Source organism: Bufo gargarizans, chromosome 1 (assembly GCF_014858855.1).
Source record: "Bufo gargarizans isolate SCDJY-AF-19 chromosome 1, ASM1485885v1, whole genome shotgun sequence".
Taxonomy (NCBI): Eukaryota; Metazoa; Chordata; class Amphibia; order Anura; family Bufonidae; genus Bufo; species Bufo gargarizans.
In genome coordinates this window covers 129,641,476-129,665,650 of record NC_058080.1, presented here as the reverse complement: position 1 = coordinate 129,665,650, position 24,175 = coordinate 129,641,476, and the positions used below count along the sequence as shown (strand labels likewise).

The window sequence follows — 24,175 nt, the reverse complement described above, 5'->3', positions numbered from 1 at the left end:
ACTACAAAGAGAAGTGCATCATACAGAAGAAGCTGAGTTATACAGCCAGCCTGTCAGTACAGCAGAGTCAGAGAGAGAAACAGATATAGCAGAGTTGAGTTTGCCTGCCAGTTTTAATGCTAAAGCCTGCTAGAACCAAGACAACACCTGTAAACTATTTTGTAGAAACGTTTATGCAAAGTAAAGCTGCCATTGAACTTCATCTCAAGGTCTGGACTAAAGTTATTCTTTTATCCCTCAATTATTCCCCCTATTGCTTCGGAGCAAAAGCCTGGGGTCCAGCTGTGTCCAGGTAGGAGCACCGCAGACATTTAGGCTGCAACATACCACTTGGCATTCCTACACCTGGGACACATAATAGGGAGGGCCCTGGGGGTAGGCACCCGCTGAACATGCACACTATTGCTCCACTTTTTTGGGACTGCCAGAGATGAATGGAGCAGCAGGGTGTATGCTCAACCAGTCGCTCTATTTATTTTGAGGATACATATGGCCCCCATTTTTGTGATTGGTGGAGGTCTCAGAGGTCAGACCCCCACTGATCTAATAGCATAACTATGTCTAATGGACATACCCCTTTAAAGGGGTTATCCGACCCCTGAAATGCCCCCCCCCCCCCATATGCCTTGGCCCCGCACACACAATGTACTTACCTGGCTCCCCGTCACCCACGTCACTCCTGGTCCCTACACATCCGCTGCTGCTTCTCCCCGTGCGTGGATGAAAACATTGGGCGGAGGGGGGCAGCCAATGGCAGAGGGGGGCGAGCCTCCCTAGCATCACCCGCTAAGTACATTGTGTGTGAGGGGCCCGGGCATATGGGGGGCCATTTCAGGGGTCGGAATACCCCTTTTAGCTCTGGTCACATATCATTTAGTGTACATAGGACTGTGTAAGCTCCTGGAGCAGATGCCAAATGTATCCACAGGGCCCCATCCACACAGCATACACCAAAAGAGCGTAGCTTTGGTAAGATCTGGGGGCCAGTGTATGTTGGCATACATTTTTTTACTGTAAAGTGTGGTCCGCTGCACTTAGGCGACTTTCACACTAGCGTTTTGCCTTTCCGTTTCTGAGACCCGTCATGGGCTCTCACAAGTGGTCCAAAACTGCTTTCTGAATGGATAAGGATCCGCTCAGAATGCATCAGTTTGCCTCCGATCAGTCTCCATTCCGCTTTGGAGGCGGACACCAAGACGCTGCCTGCAGCGTTTTGCTGTCCGCTTGACGAAACGGAGCCAAACTGAGATTGTGTCAGAGAAAACGGATCCGTCCCTATTGACTTACATTGGAAGCTTGGAAGAAAGACGAGACAATAGCTTGGAAGAAAGACGAGACAGAGGGGATATGATAGAAACTTTTAAATACATAAAGGGAATCAACAAGGTAAAAGAGGAGAGAATATTTAAAAGAAGAAAGAAACTGCTACAAGAGAACATAGTTTTAAATTAGCGGGGCAAAGGTTTAAAAGTAATATCAGGAAGTATTACTTTACTGAGAGAGTAGTGGATGCATGGAATAGCCTTCCTGCAGAAGTGGTAGCTGCAAATACAGTGGAGGAGTTTAAGCATGCATGGGATAGGCATAAGGCTATCCTTCATATAAGATAGGGCCAGGGGCTATCCATAGTATTTAGTATATTGGGCAGACTAGATGGGCCAAATGGTTCTTATCTGCCGACACATTCTATGTTCTATTGTGTGCCAGGACGGATCTGTTTTCTGTGGCACAATAGAAAACGGATCCGTCCCCCATTGACTTTCAATGGTGTTCAAGACGGATCTGTCGTGGCTATAGAAGACATAATACAACTGGATCCGTTCATGACGGATGCATGCGGTTGTATTATTGTAACTGAAGCGTTTTTGCAGATCCATGACGGATCCGCAAAAAACGCTAGTGTGAAAGTAGCCTTACCTATACAGATGGATACAGTAAATAGAATAATGGTGACAATCCATCTTCACATGAAAGTTTGAAAAATTGACTGTAAACCTTCTGAAACCCCCTTAAAGCGGTTGTCCCGTTTGGACACTAATGGCATATTCCCCAGGAATGGAGAAGTGGCCATGCTTAGCTACCTTTGTAAGTCCTATTGAATGGTAAGAGCTGCACATGCGTGGACACCTCCCCATTCCAGGTGCACAATGGGGTCTTGTTGAGTGGACCTCAGAGGTGTGACCCGCACCTATTGGACATATATATGGCATATCCTATTGATATGCCATAAATTTACAGATGGGACATTTATGCCTGGTAAAAGCTATGTACACCTGGGGCAATTTTTGTTTAGGATTGCATTTTACTCATTTTTGGCTAAAATCATATTTTCAATCGGCCTTTATTAAAAAATATTGAGTTATTCTGTCACAAAGAGTTAATTGTTTTTCTAACTGTGTGACTGGTACTTTCACTTTGTGCTAGTCCTCTAATAAACCCAAGGCTACTTTCACATCTGCATTTTCAATTCCGCTATGGGTGGGCGGAAATGAAAACTTGCGGCAGGCGCGGTACTTTAAAATAAAACTTGCGGCAGGCCCGGCCGCCACTTAACCAACGTTTTTTTTAAAAACCGCACGGTTCCGGAGCCCCCTGCTAAATTGCGCCCTAGGCGGCTGCCTAGGTCGCCTTACAGGTGGCGCTGGCCCTGGCTCTTTGGATCTCATCTTGAGAGTTGACAGCAACAGATTCCAAATGCAAATAGCAGACTTGAAATGAACCCTGGACCTTTTATCTGCCATTGTAATTGGGATAATGAGGGAATAACACACACCTGGCCATGGAACAGCTGAGAAGCCAATTGTCCCATTACTTTTGGCCCCTTAACAAGTGGGAGGCACATATGCAAACTGTTGTAATTCCTGCACCGTTCACCTGATTTGGATGTAAATACCCTCAAATTAAATCCTTTGATTTCAAATCCATTGTGGTGGTGTATAGAGCCAAAAATGTTAGAATTGTGTTGATGTCTCAATATTTATGGACCGGACTGTATACAGGGACACACACACACACATATAGGGATACACATACTGGGACGGTCAAATACACACAGGGACAGACACGCACACAGGCACAGACACACACACAGGGACGGTCAAATACACACAAGCACACACATATTCACAGGGACACACAGATACAGACACTCACAGTGACAGACACACACATAGGGACGGTCAAATACACACAGAGACAGATACACATACACTCACGGGGACACACACAGGGACAGATACACACATAGGGACACACACACACACACACAGGGACAGACACACACACAGGGACATATGCACACATAGGGACACACAGGAACAGACACATACATATGGACAGACACTTATGCGATGTTGAGATCGTCAACCAACTTCTATCTAATGTGTGGCCACCTTTAAGGGACATTAAAAGGGAATTCCACCTTTAGTTATCCAACCTTTTGTTACCTTCTAATATGACTCCCACTGATTCCCAGTACTGAGGGGACATGGACTGGGATTTATCCTTTGGATAATGGAGTTATCCAAAGGAGTTACTTTTTTTTTTTTTTTTTCGTTTTTGCGTTTTCATTTTTCCTCCCTATTTTCCGTGAGCCATAACTTTTTTATTTTTTCCGGTCACATAGCTGTATGAGGGCTTAATTTTTTGCGGTAAAAGTTGTACTTTCTAATGCCACCATTAAAGGGGTTGTCCAGGTTCAGAGCTGAACCTGGACAGCCCTCCATTTTCACCCCAGCAGCCCCCCTGACATGAGCATTGGAGCAGTTCATGCTCCAATGCTCTCCTTTGCCCTGCGCTAAATCGCGCAGGGCAAAGGCATTTTTCAGAGTTCCGGTGACGTACCGGGCTCTCCATGGGGCTGACAGGAACCCCGGTGACGTCACCGGCACTGATGGGCGGGATTTGGCTCTGCCCTAGCCAGTAAAACGGCTAGGGCAGAGCTAAAGCCCGCCCCTCAGAGCCGGTGACGTCACCAAACACACTGCCGGGCGGAAGTTACCGCCCGGCAGTGTGTTATTAAAAACAAAAGAGCCTGTGCCCTGCGCGATCTAGCGCAGGGCACTGGAGCGCATCGGAGCATGAGATGCTCCGATGCTAGGCTCAGGGGGGCTGCCGGGGTGAAAATAAGGGTATGTCCGGGTTCAGCTCTGAACCCGGACAACCCCTTTAACTATGCTTAAAATGTTGTAGGAAGCAGTAAAAAAAAATCCAAATGGGGTGTAATTGGAAAAGAAAAACGCAATAGCACCACCGTTTTACGGGTTTTGTTCCCACTGCGTTTTTTTACAGCAAAACTGACCCATACCCTCCATTCTCTGGGTCAGTACGATTACAACGATACCCCATATGTATAGGTTTTTTATGTCTAAATCGGATCACTAGAGGAGGAGAGCAGGGACGAGTGACTGAGCATGTCTGGTCCACCACTGAATGCAGTAGAAGGGGGCGCTACCAGAGAGGAAAATGTGGTGTACCTACAAAAACTAACAACATTAGTATTTCAGGAATATTGCAATAATACTTCATTTGAATTGCCCCATTCATTGCATAGCAATACTTGTGGGATGAGATAACCCATTTAACTGCAACGTCATGTAGTTTGATATTTAGTCACTAGATGGCAGAAGTGTGTAAAGGACACTGTCACAGTGATTCAAGCTGATGTCATCCTGCAATTTGTAATTCCATGATTTGGGCGTTCCAGGCACAGCCCATGGATAATATTAGGGAAATGTAGACCCAATTTTTTAAAATCTCTTGCAACCCCTCTAAACTCTACTTCCAGAGGACCTGGCTCAACCTCAATAAGCCTGAGCAATTCTTCCAGCAATAAAAGCTGATCAAAGGGGTTAGGGCATATGTGACTTGAAAGATAGGTGGATTTTCCAGGAGTTTACTACTGGTGGCCTATCCTTAGGAACCAACTAGCCTAGTAACTAACCATTATGGCTGTGTATTTCAGTTTACGCTGGGTTCACACCTGAGCTTTCTGAAAGGAAGCCCAATGTCGTGCGTTCCCGAAAGTCTATGTACGGGAACGCGCGACAAAACGCCCCAAAGAAGCTCATGTACTTCTTGGGGCGTCGGGCGTTTTACAGCGCGATCGTACGCGCCTTAAATGCCCAGGTGAGAACCATTCCCATAGGGAATCATTGGTTTCTCCTTGTTGAGCGTTTTACAGCGTGTAGGAACGCGCTGTAAAACGCTCAGGTGTGAACCCAGCCTTATGGTAGGGGCTATCAAGCTATGTAAAAGTGGAAGGGAGTACCGTCATTCTGGGCCAGAACGATCATGGAATACTTGCAATGTTTGCTGGATATTTCAAGCATCTTACACCAGACAGATTAATGCCCTACTAGTTTACCAGATATTGGTCCTCTGGCAAAATACTTCCGATTTTTTTCTCTCAAGCCATATTATGTTTGTGTGAGAGCATACATGCCTCTATCTTCTGAGAATGTGTTACCTATCTCATCCTCCCAAGCTCTGCAGAAGTATTGGAGTTGTTGGCTAAAGGTGTCCATACCTGCACTGAAGGTAATCCGCTAGTCTGTTCCAGCATAGGAGCAGACTACTGGAGTTCCATACTGCTGCACACCGCCGGATCCTCAATGACTATAATGGGATCCGGCGGGGGTGGCTTTCCAACATAAATACCAGTTTTCAGCTGGGGAAATATGCAGCGGTACTTGTCCAACCAAAAGCCAGTATTTCTAAAGCCGGGAATTCGCCGGTGTGCAGTGGTATCAGACCATGACAAATACAGTAACTCCAGTAATCTGTTCCTCCGCTGGAAAATCTGACTAGTGATGAGCGGCAGGGGTCATAATCGAATTCGTGATATTTGGCGAATATTTTGTAGAATATTTGTCGAATATTCGCAAATTTGAATATTCATTATATTCTACATTCTTTTTTTTTTTTACTCGAAAATTGGCAAGGTAATGATGGCAGAATATGCGAATATTACGCGATCAATACAGGCGTGGGTCAGAAACGAATATATAGCACTATAGAATATATATATTAGTTTTTTAGAATATTCATAATTTTTTTTAATCTGAAGTCATAATTCCTCCCTCCTTAAAGGGAACCTGTCACCAGGATTTTGTGTATAGAGCTGAGGACATGGGCTGCTAGATGGCCGCTAGCACATCTGCAATACCCAGTCCCCATAGCTCTGTGTGCTTTTATTGTGTTAAAAAACCGTGCAGTGTCGGCATCATGTTCATTCCCTGTGCTGGCATCAGCACAGGCAAAGAACTACACATGCGCTAGCTCGCGCATCGCGAGATTTCGGCGCTCCAGCTGTATGACGTCAGCCAGCAAGGAGGAGATTCGGAGGACGCGGGGCGGTGCTGGGCTCCTTTCCGCTGGACTCATCTCCGGACACAGGACACATCTCAGGTCATTTGCATATTGATCAAAACGTTTTTTTAACACAATAAAAGCACAGAGAGCTATGGGGACTGGGTATTGCAGATGTGCTAGTGGCCATCTAGCAGCCTATGTCCCCAGCTCTATGGCCAAAATCCTGGTGACAGGTTCCCTTTAACCACTTCAGCCCCGCTAGCTGAAACCCCCTTCATGACCAGAGCACTTTTTACACTTCGGCACTACACTCCTTTCACCGTTTATCGCTCGGTCATGCAACTTACCACCCACATGAATTTTACCTCCTTTTCTTCTCACTAATAGAGCTTTCATTTGGTGGTATTTCATTGCTGCTGACATTTTTACTTTTTTTGTTATTAATCAAAATTTAACGATTTTTTTGCAAAAAAATGACATTTTTTGCCAAATTTATTGTTCTACATGTCTTTGATAAAAAAAAAATGTTTGGGCAAAAAAAAAAAAAATGGTTTGGGTAAAAGTTATAGCGTTTACAAACTATGGTACAAAAATGTGAATTTCCGCTTTTTGAAGCAGCTCTGACTTTCTGAGCACCTGTCATGATTCCTGAGGTTCTACAATGCCCAAACAGTAGAAAAACCCCACAAATGACCCCATTTCGGAAAGTAGACACCATAAGGTATTCGCTGATGGGCATAGTGAGTTCATAGAACTTTTTATTTTTTGTCACAAGTTAGCGGAAAATGATAATTTTTTTAATTAATTTTTTCTTACAAAGTCTCATATTCCACTAACTTGCGACAAAAAATAAAAAATTCTAGGAACTCACCATGCCCCTCACAGAATACCTTGGGGTGTCTTCTTTCCAAAATGGGGTCACTTGTGGCGTAGTTATACTGCCCTGGCAATTTAGGGGCCCAAATGTGTGAGAAGAACTTTGCAATCAAAATGTGTAAAAAATGACCGGTGAAATCCGAAAGGTGCTCTTTGGAATATGTGCCCCTTTGCCCACCTTGGCAGCAAAAAAGTGTCACACATCTGGTATCGCCGTACTCAGGAGAAGTTGGGGAATGTGTTTTGGGGTGTCATTTTACATATACCCATGCTGGGTGAGAGAAATATCTTGGTCAAATGCCAACTTTGTATAAAAAAAATTGAAAAGTTGTCTTTTGCCAAGATATTTCTCTCACCCAGCATGGTTATATGTAAAATGACACCCCAAAACACATTCCCCAACTTCTCCTGAGTATGGCGATACCAGATGTGTGACACTTTTTTGCAGCCTAGATGCGCAAAGGTGCCCAAATTCCTTTTAGGAGGGCATTTTTAGACATTTGGATCCCAGACTTCTTCTCACGCTTTAGGGCCCCTAAAAAGCCAGGGCAGTATAAATACCCCACATGTGACCCCACTTTGGAAAGAAGACACCCCAAGGTATCCAATGAGGGGCCTGGCAAGTTCATAGAATTATTTTTTTTCGCATAAGTTAGCGGAAATTGTTTTTTTTTTTTTTTCTCACAAAGTCTCACTTTCCGCTAACTTAGGACAAAAATTTAAATCTTTCATGGACTCAATATGCCCCTCAGCAAATACCTTGGGGTGTCTTCTTTCCAAAATGGGGTCAGTTGTGGGTTGTTTGTACTGCCCTGGCATTTGAGGGTCTCCGCAATCATTACATGTATGGCCAGCATTAGGAGTTTCTGCTATTCTCCTTATATTGAGCATACAGGTAATGAGATTTTTTTTTTCCGTTCAGCCTCTGGGCTGAAAGAAAAAAAATAAACGGCACAGATTTCTTCATTCGCATCGATCAATGTGGATAAAAAAATCTCTGCCAAAAAAAAAAATGGAGGGGAAAGGCGTCTGCCAGGATATAGGAGCTCCGCCCTACATCCATACCCACTTAGCTCGTATGCCCTGGCAAACCAGATTTCTCCATTCACATCAATCGATGTGGATGAATAAATCATTGCCGGGATTTATTTATTTTTTTACATACAAAGTGTTTGCCAAAGCATAGGAACGCCGCCTCCTCCTCAGCTCGTATGCCTTGGCAAACGTATCTGTTACTGCAGAGTAGAAATCTCGTCTTGCAGCGCCGCATACACCGACTTGCGTGTAATCGGACAGCAGCGCAATGCTTCTGTCAGAATGCACATCAGTGCTGAAGCTAGTAGATCGGTTGGTCCACCTGGAAGGTAAAAAAAAACGCAACGCAATAATTTTATTAACTTTGCAACAGAACATATAAACTTTAACTTTTTTAACTGAACATTAACCTTTTTGCTTACTGGTGTTTTTTTATTATTTTTTTTACCTTTATAGAACAAACCTCTCCTTCCCCATGGATCAATGTGCAAAGCGCAAATCGCCCAAAGATGTGGCGAAGTGCGTTATGCACTTTGTCCCATGTGAAAGGAGACGTTTGCAGCAGCTGTGAGTGAATGGGCCCTAATAGCCCTGTGTGCCTGTCCTGGTGAGATGATCCCTATGCTAATAGTGTACCTGTGTATGGTACTTCCGGAAACACTCAGCATAGGGCAGGGTGGTCAGGACAGTCAGGACAGAAATAGCGGGTGTCACGCCTTATTCCACTCCTGCTACAGACACAACATCTTTTTCGGGGTGACAGTTGGGTTGAGGTACCAGGAACGACATTGGGGAAATGTCGCTCGTGTAGACGGCTAACTACACTGGTGGATGGGGCCACGGAACCTCCTGGGTACAGGAGGTTCTCGATGATCTCTTCCTGAAATTTGAGGAAGGATCCAGTTCTCCCAGCCTTACTGTAGAGAACAAAACTATTATATACAGCCAATTGAATTAAAAATACAGACACCTTCTTATACCAGCGTCTGGTTCTGCGGGAAACTAAATACGGAGACAACATCTGGTCATTGAAGCCCACCCCTCCCATGTGAAGGTTATAGTCGTGGACTGAGAGGGGCTTTTCAATGACACGGGTTGCTTGCTCAATTTGTATTGTCGTGTCTGCGTGAATGGAGGAGAGCATGTAAACGTCACGCTTGTCTCTCCATTTCACCGCGAGCAGTTCTTCGTTACACAGTGCGGCCCTCTGCCCCCTTGCAAGACGGGTGGTAACGAGCCGTTGGGGGAAGCCCGCGCGACTAGTTCGCGCGGTACCACAGGCGCCAATCCGTTCTAGAAACAAATGCCTAAAGAGGGCCACACTTGTGTAAAAATTGTCCACATAAAGATGGTACCCCTTGCCGAATAAGGGTGACACCAAGTCCCAAACTGTCTTCCCACTGCTCCCCAGGTAGTCAGGGCAACCGACCGGCTCCAGGGTCTGATCTTTTCCCTCATAGATCCGAAATTTGTGGGTATAGCCTGTGGCCCTTTCACAGAGCTTATACAATTTGACCCCATACCGGGCGCGCTTGCTTGGGATGTATCAGGGACTCGTCTACGCAGATGTTTTGCTCTGGGGTATACAAATCTGCAAATTTCTGGTTGAAATGGTCTATGAGGGGCCGAATTTTGTGGAGCCGGTCAAAAGCAGGGTGGCCTCAAAACGTGCCCTGGACATAGCAGCAGAGAACATGGGCATGTGATGAATCGGGTTCGTGGACCAATATGACCGCAATTCATGCTTTTTTGTCAGGCCCATGTTGAGGAGGAGGCCCAGAAAAGTTTTAATTTCGGAAACTTGGACTGGTTTCCACCGGAAAGGCTGGGCATAATAGCTTCCCGGGTTGGCGGTTATAAATTGTGTGGCATACCTGTTTGTTTCGGCCACAACTATGTCTAAGAGCTCCGTAGTCAAGAACAGCTCAAAAAATCCCAGGGCCGAACCGATCTGAGCTGTCTCAACCCGAACTCCAGACTGGGCAGTGAAAGGGAAAACTACAGGTGCGGCTGAAGTTGGGGACTGCCAATCAGGGTTTGCCAGCACCTCTGGGATTCTAGGGGCTCTACGGGCACGTCTTTGCGGTGGCTGCGACGGGGTCACTACTGCACGTGCCACCGTACCAGCTTCAACTGCCCTTCTGGTGCTCGCTACTTCACCAGGTTGTACGGCAGTGCTGGTACTAGGTCCAGGGAGGGCTGGGCTGCTGGTGTATGCCTCACCACGTAATCCGACAGCACCAGCCCCACTCTGCTGCTCTTGAAGCGGATCCTGCGCAACCTGCGGTCTAGCGACACGGTGCCGGGTACGCCTGATGGTATCAGGGATCTCAGCCTCCTCGTCCGAACTTTGGGTCAGAGAGCCACTGCTTTCTACAGGTTCATATTCTGACCCGCTGGATTCATCAGATGAGGGTTCCCACTCCTCATCCGACTGGGTCAGAAGCCTGTAGGCCTCTTCAGAGGAATACCCCCTGTTTGACATGTGGGCAACTAAATTTAGGGGTATTCCCTGAGACTACCCAAGAAAAAAAAAGCAAGCCTGTCTTACAAAGGGGAGGCTAGCGAAGTACCGGAGGCCGCTGCGGTTGATAAAAAATATCAAAACTGTTTTTTTTATCGCCGCAGTGCGTGTAAAGTGATTGTGCAGTGATCAAAAAAAAAAATTTTTTGGTCACTGCGGTGGGGCGGGCGTGGGCGAACGCACGTGTGGGCGACCGATCAGGCCTGATCGGGCAAACACTGCGTTTTGGGTGGAGGGCGAACTAAAGTGACACTAATACAATTATAGATCTGACCGTGATCAGTTTTGATCACTTCCAGATACTATAAAAGTACAAATGCTGATTAGCGATACGCTAATCAGCGAATAACGGACTGCGGTGCGGTGGGCTGGGCGCTAACTGATCGCTAACTACCTAACCAAGGGGCCTAAACTATACCTAAAACCTAACGGTCAATACCAGTGGAAAAAAAAAGTGACAGTTTACACTGATCACTTTTTTCCTTTCACTAGTGATTGACAAAGGGGTGATCAAAGGGTTAATTGGGGTTCAGGGGGGTGATCTGGGGCTAAAGTGTAGTGTTTGGTGTACTCACTGTGAAGCCTGCTCCTTTGCTGGATCCAACCGACGAAAAGAACCAGCAGAGGAGCAGGCAGCCATATAACAGATCATATTTACAAATATGATCTGTTATCTGGCTCTCTGATTGTTTTTTGGGAAAATCATCAGCTTGCCAGCCGCGATCATTGGCTGGCAAGCTGATGACGAAATGGTCCCTGACGAAATGCCGGCCCGAACTGCGCATGCGTGGGCCGCATAGCACGTCATCTCGCATCTCGCGAGATGACGCGTATATGCGTCGTTGTGCGCAGCGCTGCCGCCTCCGGACCGCACATCTGCGTTAGGCGGTCCGGAGGCGGTTAAGCAGGGAGGAATTATGACTTCAGATTAAAAAAAATTATGAATATTCTAAAAAACTAATATATATATTCTATCGTGCTATATATTCGTTTCTGACCCACGCCTGTATTGATCGCGTAATATTCGCATATTCTGCCATCATTACCTTGCCAATTTTCGAGTAAAAAAAAAAAAGAATGTAGAATATAATGAATATTCAAATTTGCGAATATTCGACGAATATTCTACAAAATATTTGCCAAATATCACGAATTCGATTATGACCCCTGCTGCTCATCACTAGTCAGGTTTTCCAGCGGAGGAACAGATTACTGGAGTTACTGTATTTGTCATGGTCGGATACCACTGCACACCGGCGAATTCCCGGCTTTAGAAATACTGGCTTTTGGTTGGACAAGTACCGCTGCATATTTCCCCAGCTGAAAACTGGTATTTATGTTGGAAAGCCACCCCCGCTGGTCTACAACTCTTGGAAGAAAAGGTTTGTAAACTAGTGCAAGAGGAGGGATTGGAGATTCTAGCTAAAAAAAAAAAATCCCAGCTCTCTAGGAGTATCGACAAGATTCAGCTATCCCAAATATGTTATTACTACCAGGGAAATGAAAAGAAATAGTTACAAAAGGTATATTTTCATATCCACCATCATACTATACTTTAGTAATTGATTATATATAATCTGTGCTGTAGCTATCTGGGAATCAAATCTAAAACCACGTGGGCCCTTGGTCATGTACATCTCACTGATGGAGGTTTGGATGCCATATGGATCCAACAAACAATCATGCCATGCTCCTTCAGATTCTGTGTTGCTTCTAGGGGTTAATTTCGTCCTGAGGACTTGCTTAAATGTATAGCTCGGCAGTAATCGTCTCTCTCTGATGCACTTAACTGCTGGATCATATAGTTCTGCTGGTGCCAATAACTGCATGAGATGAGTGTACGCAATTTATTATGTCAGCTACTCTTGTATCATCTCTGGTTACTTTAGGGCTCATACACATGACCGTATTTTATTTCCGTGTCCATTCCTTTTTTTTGTGGACCGTATGCAGAACCATTCATTTTGATAGGTCCACAAAAAAAGAAAAACAGAAGTTACATAGTTAATACAGTTGAAAAAAGTCCATGAAGTTCAACCAAGGGATAGGTGGGGACGTAAATCCCAGAAGGAAGTGAGACTCGGATTTCTACACGTTTTCATAAACATTAATGTCATTTACTTTTAAGAATTAATCTAAACCCTTTTTAAAACTGTCCACTGTTCCTGCTGTGACCACGTCCTGAGGAAGTCTATTCCACAGATTCACAGTTATTACAGTAAAGAAGCTCGACGCTTCTGGAGACTGAATGTTTTCTTCTCCAGTCGGTGGCAGCACCCCCTTGTCTTTTGAGGGCATTTTACATGGAACAGCTTTTTACCTTTATATATTTGTATAGGTGAATCTTGTCCCCCCCTTAGACGTATGTTCTCAGGACTAAATAAATGTAATTCTTTTATTCTTTCTTTTTTTCTCATAACTAAGACCCTCCATGCCCCTCATCAGTTTAGTCGCTCTCCTCTGTACTTTTTCCAGCTGCAGAGCATCCTTTCTATGTACTAGTGCCCAGAACTGAACTGCATATTCCAGATGAGGCCGCACCAATGCCTTGTAAAGTGGTAATATTATATCCCTGCCCCGCGAGTCCATGCCTCGTTTAATGCATGACAATATCCTGGTGGCCTTAGAAGCAGCTGATTGACATTGTGTGCTGTTATATAATCTACGATCTACACCAGGGATCAGCAACCTTCGGCACTCCAGCTGTTGTAAAACTACAATTCCCAGCATGCTCCATTCATTTCTATGAGAGTTTTTACAAGAGCAGGGCAAGTATGCATACTGGGAGTTGTAGTTTCACAACAGCTGGAGTGCCGGAGGTTGCCTACCCCTGATCTACACGAACATATTGTCTTTCCATGTCCGTTCCTTGTTTTTTTCAGACCGTATGCAGAACCATTCATTTCAATGGGTCCGCTAAATAAACCCTAAGTTACTCCGCATGCATTCCGTTATCATATGTTCACATGCACAATATACTGCCTCAGCAGAACCAAATACCACAGTGCAGCACAATATAAACTGCTCCAGCAGAACCCAATACTACAGAGCAGCACAATATAAACTGCTCCAGCAGAACCCAATACCACAGTGCAGCACAATATACTGCCTCAGCAGAACTCAATACCATAGTGCAGCACAATATACTGCCCCAGCAGAACCCAATACCACAGTGCGGCACAATATATACTGCTCCAGCAGAACCCAATACCACAGTGCAGCACAATATACTGCCTCAGCAGAACTCAATACCATAGTGCAGCACAATATACTGCCCCAGCAGAACCCAATACCACAGTGCAGCACAATATACTGCCCCAGCAGAACCCAATACCAAAATGCAGCACAATATACTGCCCCAGCAGAACCCAATACCACAGTGCGGCACAATATACTGCCCCAGCAGAACCCAATACCACAGTTCAGCACAATATACTGCCTCAGCAGAACCCAATACCACAGTTCAGCACAATATACTGCCCCAGCAGAACCCAATACCACAGTTCAGCACAATATACTGCCCCAGCAGAAACAAATACCACAGTGCAGCACAGAATACCGCCCCAGCAGAACACAATATACTGCTTCAGCAGAACCAAATGCCACAGTGCAGCACAGTATACAATTTTACACACATTTAAAGTGGTTGCATGGGTTACAGATATTGATGACCTATATTTAGGATCAGATCAGTAGGGGTATGACACCTGAAACCCTCACCAATCAGCTGTTTTGAGCAGCCATGACACCAGAATTTATACAAGGTGTGGAGCTGGATGCAGAAGGTCCTGTACTCTATATAGATTCACTCAGTACACTGCAGCTGTCATTCCCTTAAATAGGAGTTGAGCTTCAGTGCACATGCATGGCCGCTATACCATACACAGAGCTGTGCTCCGTACACAGTATAATTTCTGGAGCAGCGGCTGCATAAATCAGCTAATCAGATTCAGACCCTCACCGATCTGATATTCATGACATGACCCATCATGAATATAGCTTATCAATATCTGCGAGTGCAGTGGCCTTATATGTGTAATATATAACATGTAACATGTTATGTGATGTACTAGTAATGTGATGCACTAGTATACAGTGCAGATATTGGTACATCACCTTGCAGTACATATACATAATATACACAGGGGTGTAGATATAGGGGTCGCAATTGCGACCGGGCCCCTAAGTCAGAGGGGCTCATGGTGCCCCCTCCAGGAAAGACAGATGTGGCAGCGGGCAGCATCGCTATAGCAGCGCCACTGGGCCCGGTCCGCCTGCTGAGGATGCGGCCTTCCCCCCCTCCCCGATCCCCCCCCAACATTGGCGGCAGTTCCAATCGGAGTCCCAGCAGTGTAATGCTGGGGCTCCGATCGGTTACCATGGCAGCCAGGACGCTACTGAAATTCTGGCTGCCATGGCCAGTTACTCTGCAGCATAGTTACATGCGTTGTCGCCGCCGGGTGCTCCTCCTTCTTGTAACTCGTCACAGGTCTGTGCGGCGCATTGCTATAAGCATAAGCAATGCGCCGCACAGACCTGTAAGTTACAAGAAGAAGGAGCGCCCAGCGGCCACAGCGCATGTAAGTATTCTGCTGACTAACTGACCATGGCAGCCAGGACTTCAGTAGCGTCCTGGATGCCATGGTAACCGATTGGAGCCCCAGAATTACACTGCTGGGACTCCGATTGGAACTGCTGCTGCCACCAATGTTGGGTGGGGGAATTGGGGGAGGGCGCACTGCCCACAATGATTATAATACTGGGGGGGAGGGTTTGCACTGCCCACCAATGATTATAATACTGGGGGGGAGGGCTTGCACTGCCCACCAATAATTTTATTACCGGGGGAAGGGCGCACTGTCCACCAATAATTTTAATACTGGGGGGAGGGCTTTCACTGCCCACCAGTGATTATAATACTGGGGGGGCGCACTGCCCACCAATGATTTCAATACCAGGGAGGGGGGGCGCACTGCCCACCAATGATTTTGTGAATAATCTGGGAGCTGATTGAGAGGCACTGGGGACTGATTGAGAGGCACTGGGGGCTGATGGAGAGGCTACTGGGGGATGATGGAGAGGCTTACTGGGGGCTGCTATAAGGCATGGGGTTTTTATCTGAGCCAGCACCCCTCAGGCCAAGCCAGCCAGCACCCCTCAGGCCAAGCCTGCAAAGCACCCCTGAGGCTATGCCTGCAAAGCACCCCTGAGGCTAAGCCTGCAAAGCACCCCTGAGGCCAAGCCTGCAAAGCACCCCTGAGGCCAAGCCTGCAAAGCACCCCTGAGGCCAAGCCTGCAAAGCACCCCTGAGGCCAAGCCTGCAAAGCACCCCTGAGGCCAAGCCTGCAAAGCACCCCTGAGGCCAAGCCTGCAAAGCACCCCTGAGGCCAAGCCTGCAAAGCGCCCCTGGGGCCAAGCCTGCAAAGCACCCCTGGGGCCAAGCCTGCAAAGCACCCCTGGGGCCAAGCCTGCAAAGCACCCCTGAGGCCAAGACTGCAAAGCACCCCTGAGGCCAAGCCTGCAAAGCACCCCTGAAGCCAAGCCTGCAAAGCACCCCTGAGGCCAAGCCTGCAAAGCACCCCTGAGGCCAAGCCTGCAAAGCACCCCTGAGGCCAAGCCTGCAAAGCACCCCTGAGGCCAAGCCTGCAAAGCACCCCTGAGGCTAAGCCAGCCAGCACCCCGTGAGGCCAAGCCTGCCAGCACCCGTGAGGCCAAGCCACCCAACAGCCCTGAGGCCAAGCTTGTCAGCACCCCTGAGTCTTCAGAACTGTAAGTAAATTATATATAAGGGGAGCTTATAATATGAAAGAGACAAATTATGTCTGAACAGACATACAGTCGTGGCCAAAAGTTTTGAGAATTACATAAATATTGGAAATTGGAAAAGTTGCTGCTTATGTTTTTATAATAGCAATTTGCATATACTCCAGAATGATCAGATGAATTGCATAGTCCTTCTTTGCCATGAAAATTAACTTAATCCCCAAAAAAACTTTCCACTGCATTTCATTGCTGTCATTAAAGGACCTGCTGAGATCATTTCAGTAATCGTCTTGTTAACTCAGGTGAGAATGTTGACGAGCACAAGGCTGGAGATCATTATGTCAGGCTGATTGGGTTAAAATGGCAGACTTGACCTGTTAAAAGGAGGGTGATGCTTGAAATCATTGTTCTTCCATTGTTAACCATGGTGACCTGCAAAGAAACGCGTGCAGCCATCATTGCGTTGCATAAAAATGGCTTCACAGGCAAGGATATTGTGGCTACTAAGATTGCACCTCAATCAACAATTTATAGGATCATCAAGAACTTCAAGGAAAGAGGTTCAATTCTTGTTAAGAAGGCTTCAGGGCGTCCAAGAAAGTCCAGCAAGCGCCAGGATGGTCTCCTAAAGAGGATTCCGCTGCGGGATCGGAGTGCCACCAGTGCAGAGCTTGCTCAGGAATGGCAGCAGGCAGGTGTGAGCGCATCTGCACGCACAGTGAGGCAAAGACTTTTGGAAGATGGCCTGGTGTCAAGAAGGGCAGCAAAGAAGCCACTTCTCTCCAAAAAAAAATCAGAGACAGATTGATCTTCTGCAGAAAATATGGTGAAAATGTGGTGAATGGACTTCTGAGGACTGGGGCAAAGTCATATTCTCTGATGAAGCCTCTTTCTGATTGTTTGGGGGCATCAGGAAAAAGGCTTGTCCGGAGAAGAAAAGGTGAGCGCTACCATCAGTCCTGTGTCATGCCAACAGTAAAGCATCCTGAGACCATTCATGTGTAGGGTTGCTTCTCATCCAAGGGAGTGGGCTCACTCACAATTTTGCCCAAAAACACAGCCATGAATAAAGAATGGTACCAAAACACCCTCCAACAGCAACTTCTTCCAACAATCCAACAACAGTTTGGTGAAGAACAATGCATTTTCCAGCACTATGGAGCACCGTGCCATAAGGCAAAAGTGATAACTAAGTGGCTCGGGGACCAAAACGTTGACATTTTGGGTCCATGGCCTGGAAACTCCCCAGATCTTAATCCCATTGAGAACTTGTGGTTAATCCTCAAGAGACGGGTGGACAAACAAAAACCCACTAATTCTGACAAACTCCAAGAAGTGATTATAAAAGAATGGGTTGCTATCAGTCAGGAATTGGCCCAGAAGTTGATTGAGAGCATGCCCAGTCGAATTGCAGAGGTCCTGAAAAAGAAGGGCCAACACTGCAAATACTGACTCTTTGCATTCATACATTTCCTACACTGGCACAAATGCATTGCCAGTGACCAAATGTCTGTGCTCAGTCCTACGCGTAACCGTCGTAAGTGCATGAGGAGCTGCGGATGTGGTGGCGAGATCTAAAAGGTATTTGGGGGTGGGAGATCTGGGAGGGGGCCCATACATTTTTTTTGCTATGGGGCCCAGTCATTTCTAGCTACGCCCCTGAATATACAGTATATTACTTGGGCAGCATGTACCACCATCAGTCCAGGGCAGCTGAGGGCCTGGGTGGACAAGTGAGGCAGGCTGAAGCTGAGGGCAGCAGCTAGAAGGCCCCTGGCATTGACTGACAGATGATTTCCCCACTCAGCAGCCTGGCAGCAGGAGAGTCGGCCTGGGAGCAGGACACAGGAGTGAGGCAGAGCATCAGCCTAGCTCCGTACTGGCAGTTGCTGTGAAGTCAGCCGCGGCGCCCATATGCTAGGTGACGTTGCTGTGACACAGACAGCTACGTTCTGACGTTTGCCAGCCTCAAGATTAAGAGAAGACCATGTGAGTCAGTCTTTAACCACCAGCTTTTAATATAGGTCTTCCATACCTACCTATAATGGAAGCGGCCGCCCCTATGATGTCATTAAATATCAAAACACTTAAGAAACGATGATATCGCCATATTGCCGTTTTTTAATACTGCATTATATTGTGGATACCGGTATATTGCCCAACACTAGCAGAACATAATTAGCATATTTCATATAATTACATTTACATTTACAATTTCAACCAATCCAATAACTTTTGTGTTTCAGAGCCTCATTTTCAAATTCCGATAATATCATACAGTGGAATATTTGGGCGGTACATGTTCTGTTACCCATGCCTGATATGTATATTCTGTAAAGAATGTCATGATATGTATTAGTTGTAGCTTAAAAAAATGTTTTTTAAGTGAACATGCTTATTTACTCCCTCAAACATCTCACGTTCCAGAGAATTATTTGCATACGATGATGTCATAATCACATTTTCCACCAATCCAATTGCTTGTTTTAGAGCCTCATTTGCATATTCTGATGATGTCATAAAGACCTTGTCCCTTAACCGGCGCCTGATGCTGTAACCGGTGCAGTGCTGTTGTCTTCTCAGTGGGACATAGTTCTGCTCTCTTGCGTCCTTAGTGATTATTTGCTACAGGAAGCGATTTTACTAAAGATGTCTGGTTCTATCCAGACCATGTGGCTTCTACTGCTCGTAACATCTGTCTTCATCGGACTGTCTCTCTGTTGCATACCATGCGACTCCAGAGGGAAAATGGCTATGGAAGAATTCAACACCTTCATCAAAAGCCAAGTCGATGACATTGACTCAATAGAAGCTTATGTCAACATCAAGCGGTTTGCCAAAATCGCAGAGAAAAGGGTCTTGGACTACCTTGAGGATGAAGTCGGCATACTGGGTACTTATATTATTACTATTATCTCTATTTCATATAATCTATAGATAGATAATTATTGTACCATTATTTTCCTTCCAGATAAATATGCTATATCCGAAATTGCGTCTGAATATAAAAAATCTGTGGACGTCATCCTGGATATAGATTTTAAGGGTAAGTACAATATTTTATACGTAGGTGGAAATTCTACTTCTCTTATTAATAGGAATTAGTGTGTTGGGGGCTCAGACTGATAGATGAGGGGATCGGACTCTCATTCTTCTCCTCTTTATATATCTTAGAGGTCCAGCTTCTTCACATCATTGGACTCCATTTCCAACGACTTAAAGAAAAGCTCAAGGTTATCGTCCAGGACTCAAACCAACGTAAGTCTCTTCTTCTGTCTACCATTGTACTTATCTTCTACGTGTCTGGTAGGTTGTCAGAGAGGATGTTTTCAGCTTGTTTTCCTTTCCCTACAGCCTAGTGACAGGAGGGAGCGATTGGAATAAAATGTTCTATACTGGGAATTGCTATGCGTGCAGTTTTCTCTTGTATTATTGCAGTGTTATAGATAGAGCCCTCATATACAGGGGATTTCTGTTCTCTATTGTTCTCTATTAGTAATTCTGCTTTTCTTCATTTCTCACTTTTAGGGAGGTGTCCAAATAAACAAGGTGAGTTCTTCTAGATATAACACGCGCTATAATATGACATATAAATGCATTACACACACAGGCCTCCTGTAGTAATAGTAATGTAGACCCAAACTAGAGATCCCCACAGCCACCAGTCAGATCACTGCTGTTATCTCCTACCCTGTACTGGACATATGAAAGCCGGCACCTGATTGGCTGCCAGGGATGTTTGCACTAGGAGCTGCTGCGCTCTATAGAGGCCCGGAACGTTCTGGGGCGGCTCAGAGATTTCTGTCAATGGAAATCTAGAAAACAAAGTGACAAACACAGAGGCACTGACATCATGTAATAATAAGGAGACCCAGAGATGAGAGGTTTCTGAGTCTGACAACGAGGACGGTCAGTAATGTCTTCTTTCTTCTCCATTCCTCAGGTGCAGACAGCTGTGGTAAGTACATTTTATACCAGATTCAGCTTCTTGTCATTATTATTCTCTATAAGATTGGAAGGTTATAACACAAGTGCATTTCCCCAGGATTAATGGTGCAAACCTACACCAACTGTAAGACCTGCTCCGAGGAGAAGGTTGTCTGCGCCGGGGGCCCTCCAAAAAATCAAGGTACAGTATAAGATTTCTATCATAGGCCAGAGGAACTAGAATTACACTATATAATGCATGCCAATGAACCTTTCCCACCAGTGTGTGTAAACTATGTGTAAACTGTGGGTACTGTGCCTATTATACAGAGGTGAGCAGCACTACATAGGCGCTTTACACAGCACTCACTGACTATTATATGGTGTCTCCTCTTTTCACAGACTACTTGGAGAGATGCAGCTGCCTGTGCACCTCCAACAGATGTTTTGGTAAAGTAGAAGTTTCTATTCTTACATCTACATTCATATAGTACATTAGTAAATATATAGGACCCCAAATCCTCACCGTACACTAAATATACCAGTCACTGGTATACACCAGACTTCCCAAAGCAGGAGGAAATTTACATTAATATGATTCAGTCCATATTTATTCTAATATTATAAGTGTCTTTAATGCTCGGCTCACATTTCTTTCTTCTTTTCTCAGATCTGAAAACTGGACGGTCCTGCTCTCCATGTAAAGATCACAAGTCTCACCTGGCAGAGACTGTAAACTGTGGAGGTGAGGAGATGGCAGAATATAACCAGTTACTATCAGTCTCCTCTATGATGCCCATATTTCCTATTAGGTCTTATAGAAGGAGACGTGTTATTGAGACAACCCCTAAATGTAGGACAGAATATCTACACAGTTACTTCTATAATATCTTCTTTCATTTTCCTGTTCTTCTAGAGATAAATATAAAAATCCCAGAATATGAAGAACTAATTCTGGACTGTACTTTTGAATGGTACGCGAGGCTGGAGGAAACCTATAACAACGTGTTCACCCTGGTAAGTACAATGCAGATTTCCAAGAAAATAAGGGTAAAATTGGGAGATTGTTCAGTTTGAGTTATATGACCATAATGTTAATGTTATTCCTTTCATTACCCAAAAACCACTTAGCAGAAAGTCCTTTCACCCAATATCATCACCCGGCTGCTCAATATGGTCTAAAATCAGACTTTCTGTCATGTCAGCAAATTATCATCAGTAATTTTATAGATCTTTTGTCTTAATGATATGACTATGATAAATTACAAATATTATATTATAAATAGTTTTGATATCTGAGGCTCTAATAATTCTCCATATTTTTTCTATAGCATAATGAACACAATCCCAAAATCACCCGGGAGCCCTATCTAGTGATCAAGGGCGTACAGATGGGGGACTCCGGACGGTACACGTGTACCACCATCCTGGACTCTGAGGTGCCAGTGAGTAAGATCACCTATAACGTGGCAGGTAAGGACATATCATTACTGGCACTATGCTGGGTGGTAATTCTTAGATACACGGGATTCATATCTACTTGTGGGTGATAATTAGTGAGAAAGGATCTAGTTCTGAAAATCTGAATTGTCACCTATAATGTGGGGTTATTTTACATTAGTATTTGTAAGGAAAAAACTATAATGGAAAGATTTGAGCCATTTCTGTATTTTGGAGCCACTCTTGGTTTTGACAGTGCTTCTGGGCCTCCATGATGCAGACGATTCTGATATTCTGACATATATTCCATGTTATTTCATGTATAAGATACACTACAATGTCATTATCGTTCTCTTCGTGGAATTAACTATTAATGTAATTGTTTTCTTCATTTAGTTATCAGCGGATCGGAACAGGCGACAAAAACATACCATCCTCGCCCTACACTTCCTGATGTGCTTGACATCACAGCGCCTGAGCCGCCACTTCTAGAGGAGCTACGGAACAACAATACTTCCCTCATAGCAATATCTGTGGCCGGCTCCGTCACCATCATGCTGATCGCTGGCATATGGTAGGTAGCATTTATAAGATACTCTGTGGAACAGGCGCATTATTTCAGATACATATTACACATTACACAGTGTAAACTTAGTCCAGGCCGTCACTAGATGCTCCAGATTTATCACAATACTGAACGCTTCATGATAAATTTGGCGCATATTACAAGGCCAGACATGTTATAATGTCAGTGGACTGATAAGCAGCTAATGTAAGAAAAAACATTGGAGGATCTGTGCACACATTTCACTCAGAGCTGACATGTAAGTAGCAAATATCAAATAACTGATAGATTTTTTTTCAGCATCTGCATGTTCTGGAGGAAAATGAAATCTAGAGAGCCTCTGGAAAAAGAGCCAGTGTGAAGGCGAACGGTCAAGCACCATCCTGTACTGCCGCCTGCCAGGAAAAAAAAACCTGAAAATTTTAACCCTTCCCCAAAAACAAAAAAACTTTAAAAAAAAACTTCCCTTCCCCATTTCTCCCTTCCTTTTCTCTCCCTTATCCCCCTCCATAAATAATAAAATAAAATAAATGTTTCCCAAAAAATAAAAAATTATCTTCCCTTCCCCTTTTCTTCCCTCCCCTTTTTCCCTTAAAAAAATAAAAATATATAAAAAATCTTGACTGCAGCATTTCATTTCCCATTCTTTACCTGCCTATATATCACATATGAACTACAAAGACTATGGCCTCTTTCCCACGGGCTTGTGCGCCCCGTGGTCGCGCCCTGCGGCCCGCAAAATACGGGTCGTCATGCAGGAGCACAGTCCGTGGGGCAGCTGCAGCGGATCGCGGACCCATTCACTTGAAAAGGTCCGCGATCCGGCCGTTCCGCAAAAAGATAGGACATGTTCTATCTTTTTGCAGAACGGAAGTACGGAACGAAACCCCACTGAAGCACTCCGTAGTGCTTTCATAGGGTTCCGTTCCGTGCTTCCGTTCCGCACCATTCCGCATCTCCGGATTTCCGGACCTATTGAAGTGAATGGGTCCGCATCTGTGATGAGGAAGGGCACCCGTGTATTGCGGATCCACAAATGCCGTCCGCAATACGGCAACACGCCCGTGGGAAAGAGGCCTATATCAGAGTTAGACCAGGAGGATGGAGTCTCTTCTTGTTATTCTTGTCACCATCGCCAGTTTCAAGATCTATAGTCATATAACTTATGGTTTGACTGAGCGGAAACATGTCTTTATTAGAAAACCTTCCTAAATCTAGATGACTAACTTCAAGCTCCTGGGCTCCAATGTAAAATACTTAACAAGGCCATGAACTATCATGTGTGGTGTACAACACTGCTCTACTCATATGGGACATGTGGACCTTTTGGATCCTCTCAGATTAAAGGGCCTAGGGTGTGACCTTCGCTGGGGGAAAAAGATGTGGGATGTCGCACGGTCGAGCTCGTCTTCTTTCTTCTTCTTCTTGCAGGACCTGGCTGGAAAAGGACCTTCGGTGACGTCATCGCGCTCACCATGTGGTGAGCACAGTGACGTCAGTGACGGTCCTGCTGAATGAAGATAGAAGAACCTTCTATATTCATTCAGCAGGACCTGCGCTGACATCACCGCGCTCACCACATGGTGGGCGCGATGACGTCACCGAAGGTCATTTTCCAGCCAGGTCCTGCAAGAAGAAGAAAGAAGACCAGCCCGACTGTGCGATCAAGTGGATGAGGTAAGTTGCATATTTTTTTTTTTTTTAACCCCACAATGGACCTTTTACTTAGCATT

At 45.3% G+C, this 24,175-nt stretch overlaps 1 protein-coding gene across 1 annotated transcript; it reads left to right on the top strand.

Annotated features, from left to right (window-relative positions):
• The first annotated feature begins 19,258 nt into the window (after nt 1–19,258).
• LOC122925112 (izumo sperm-egg fusion protein 1-like) lies at nt 19,259–22,803 on the top strand. The gene is made up of 12 exons (XM_044276636.1): nt 19,259–19,403; nt 19,482–19,556; nt 19,685–19,768; nt 20,039–20,059; nt 20,454–20,468; nt 20,556–20,639; nt 20,840–20,887; nt 21,108–21,182; nt 21,354–21,454; nt 21,769–21,910; nt 22,274–22,451; nt 22,743–22,803. Exons 1-12 carry the CDS (start codon nt 19,259–19,261, stop codon nt 22,801–22,803), a joined length of 1,029 nt encoding a protein of 342 aa, XP_044132571.1.
• Nucleotides 22,804–24,175: the final 1,372 nt, after the last annotated feature.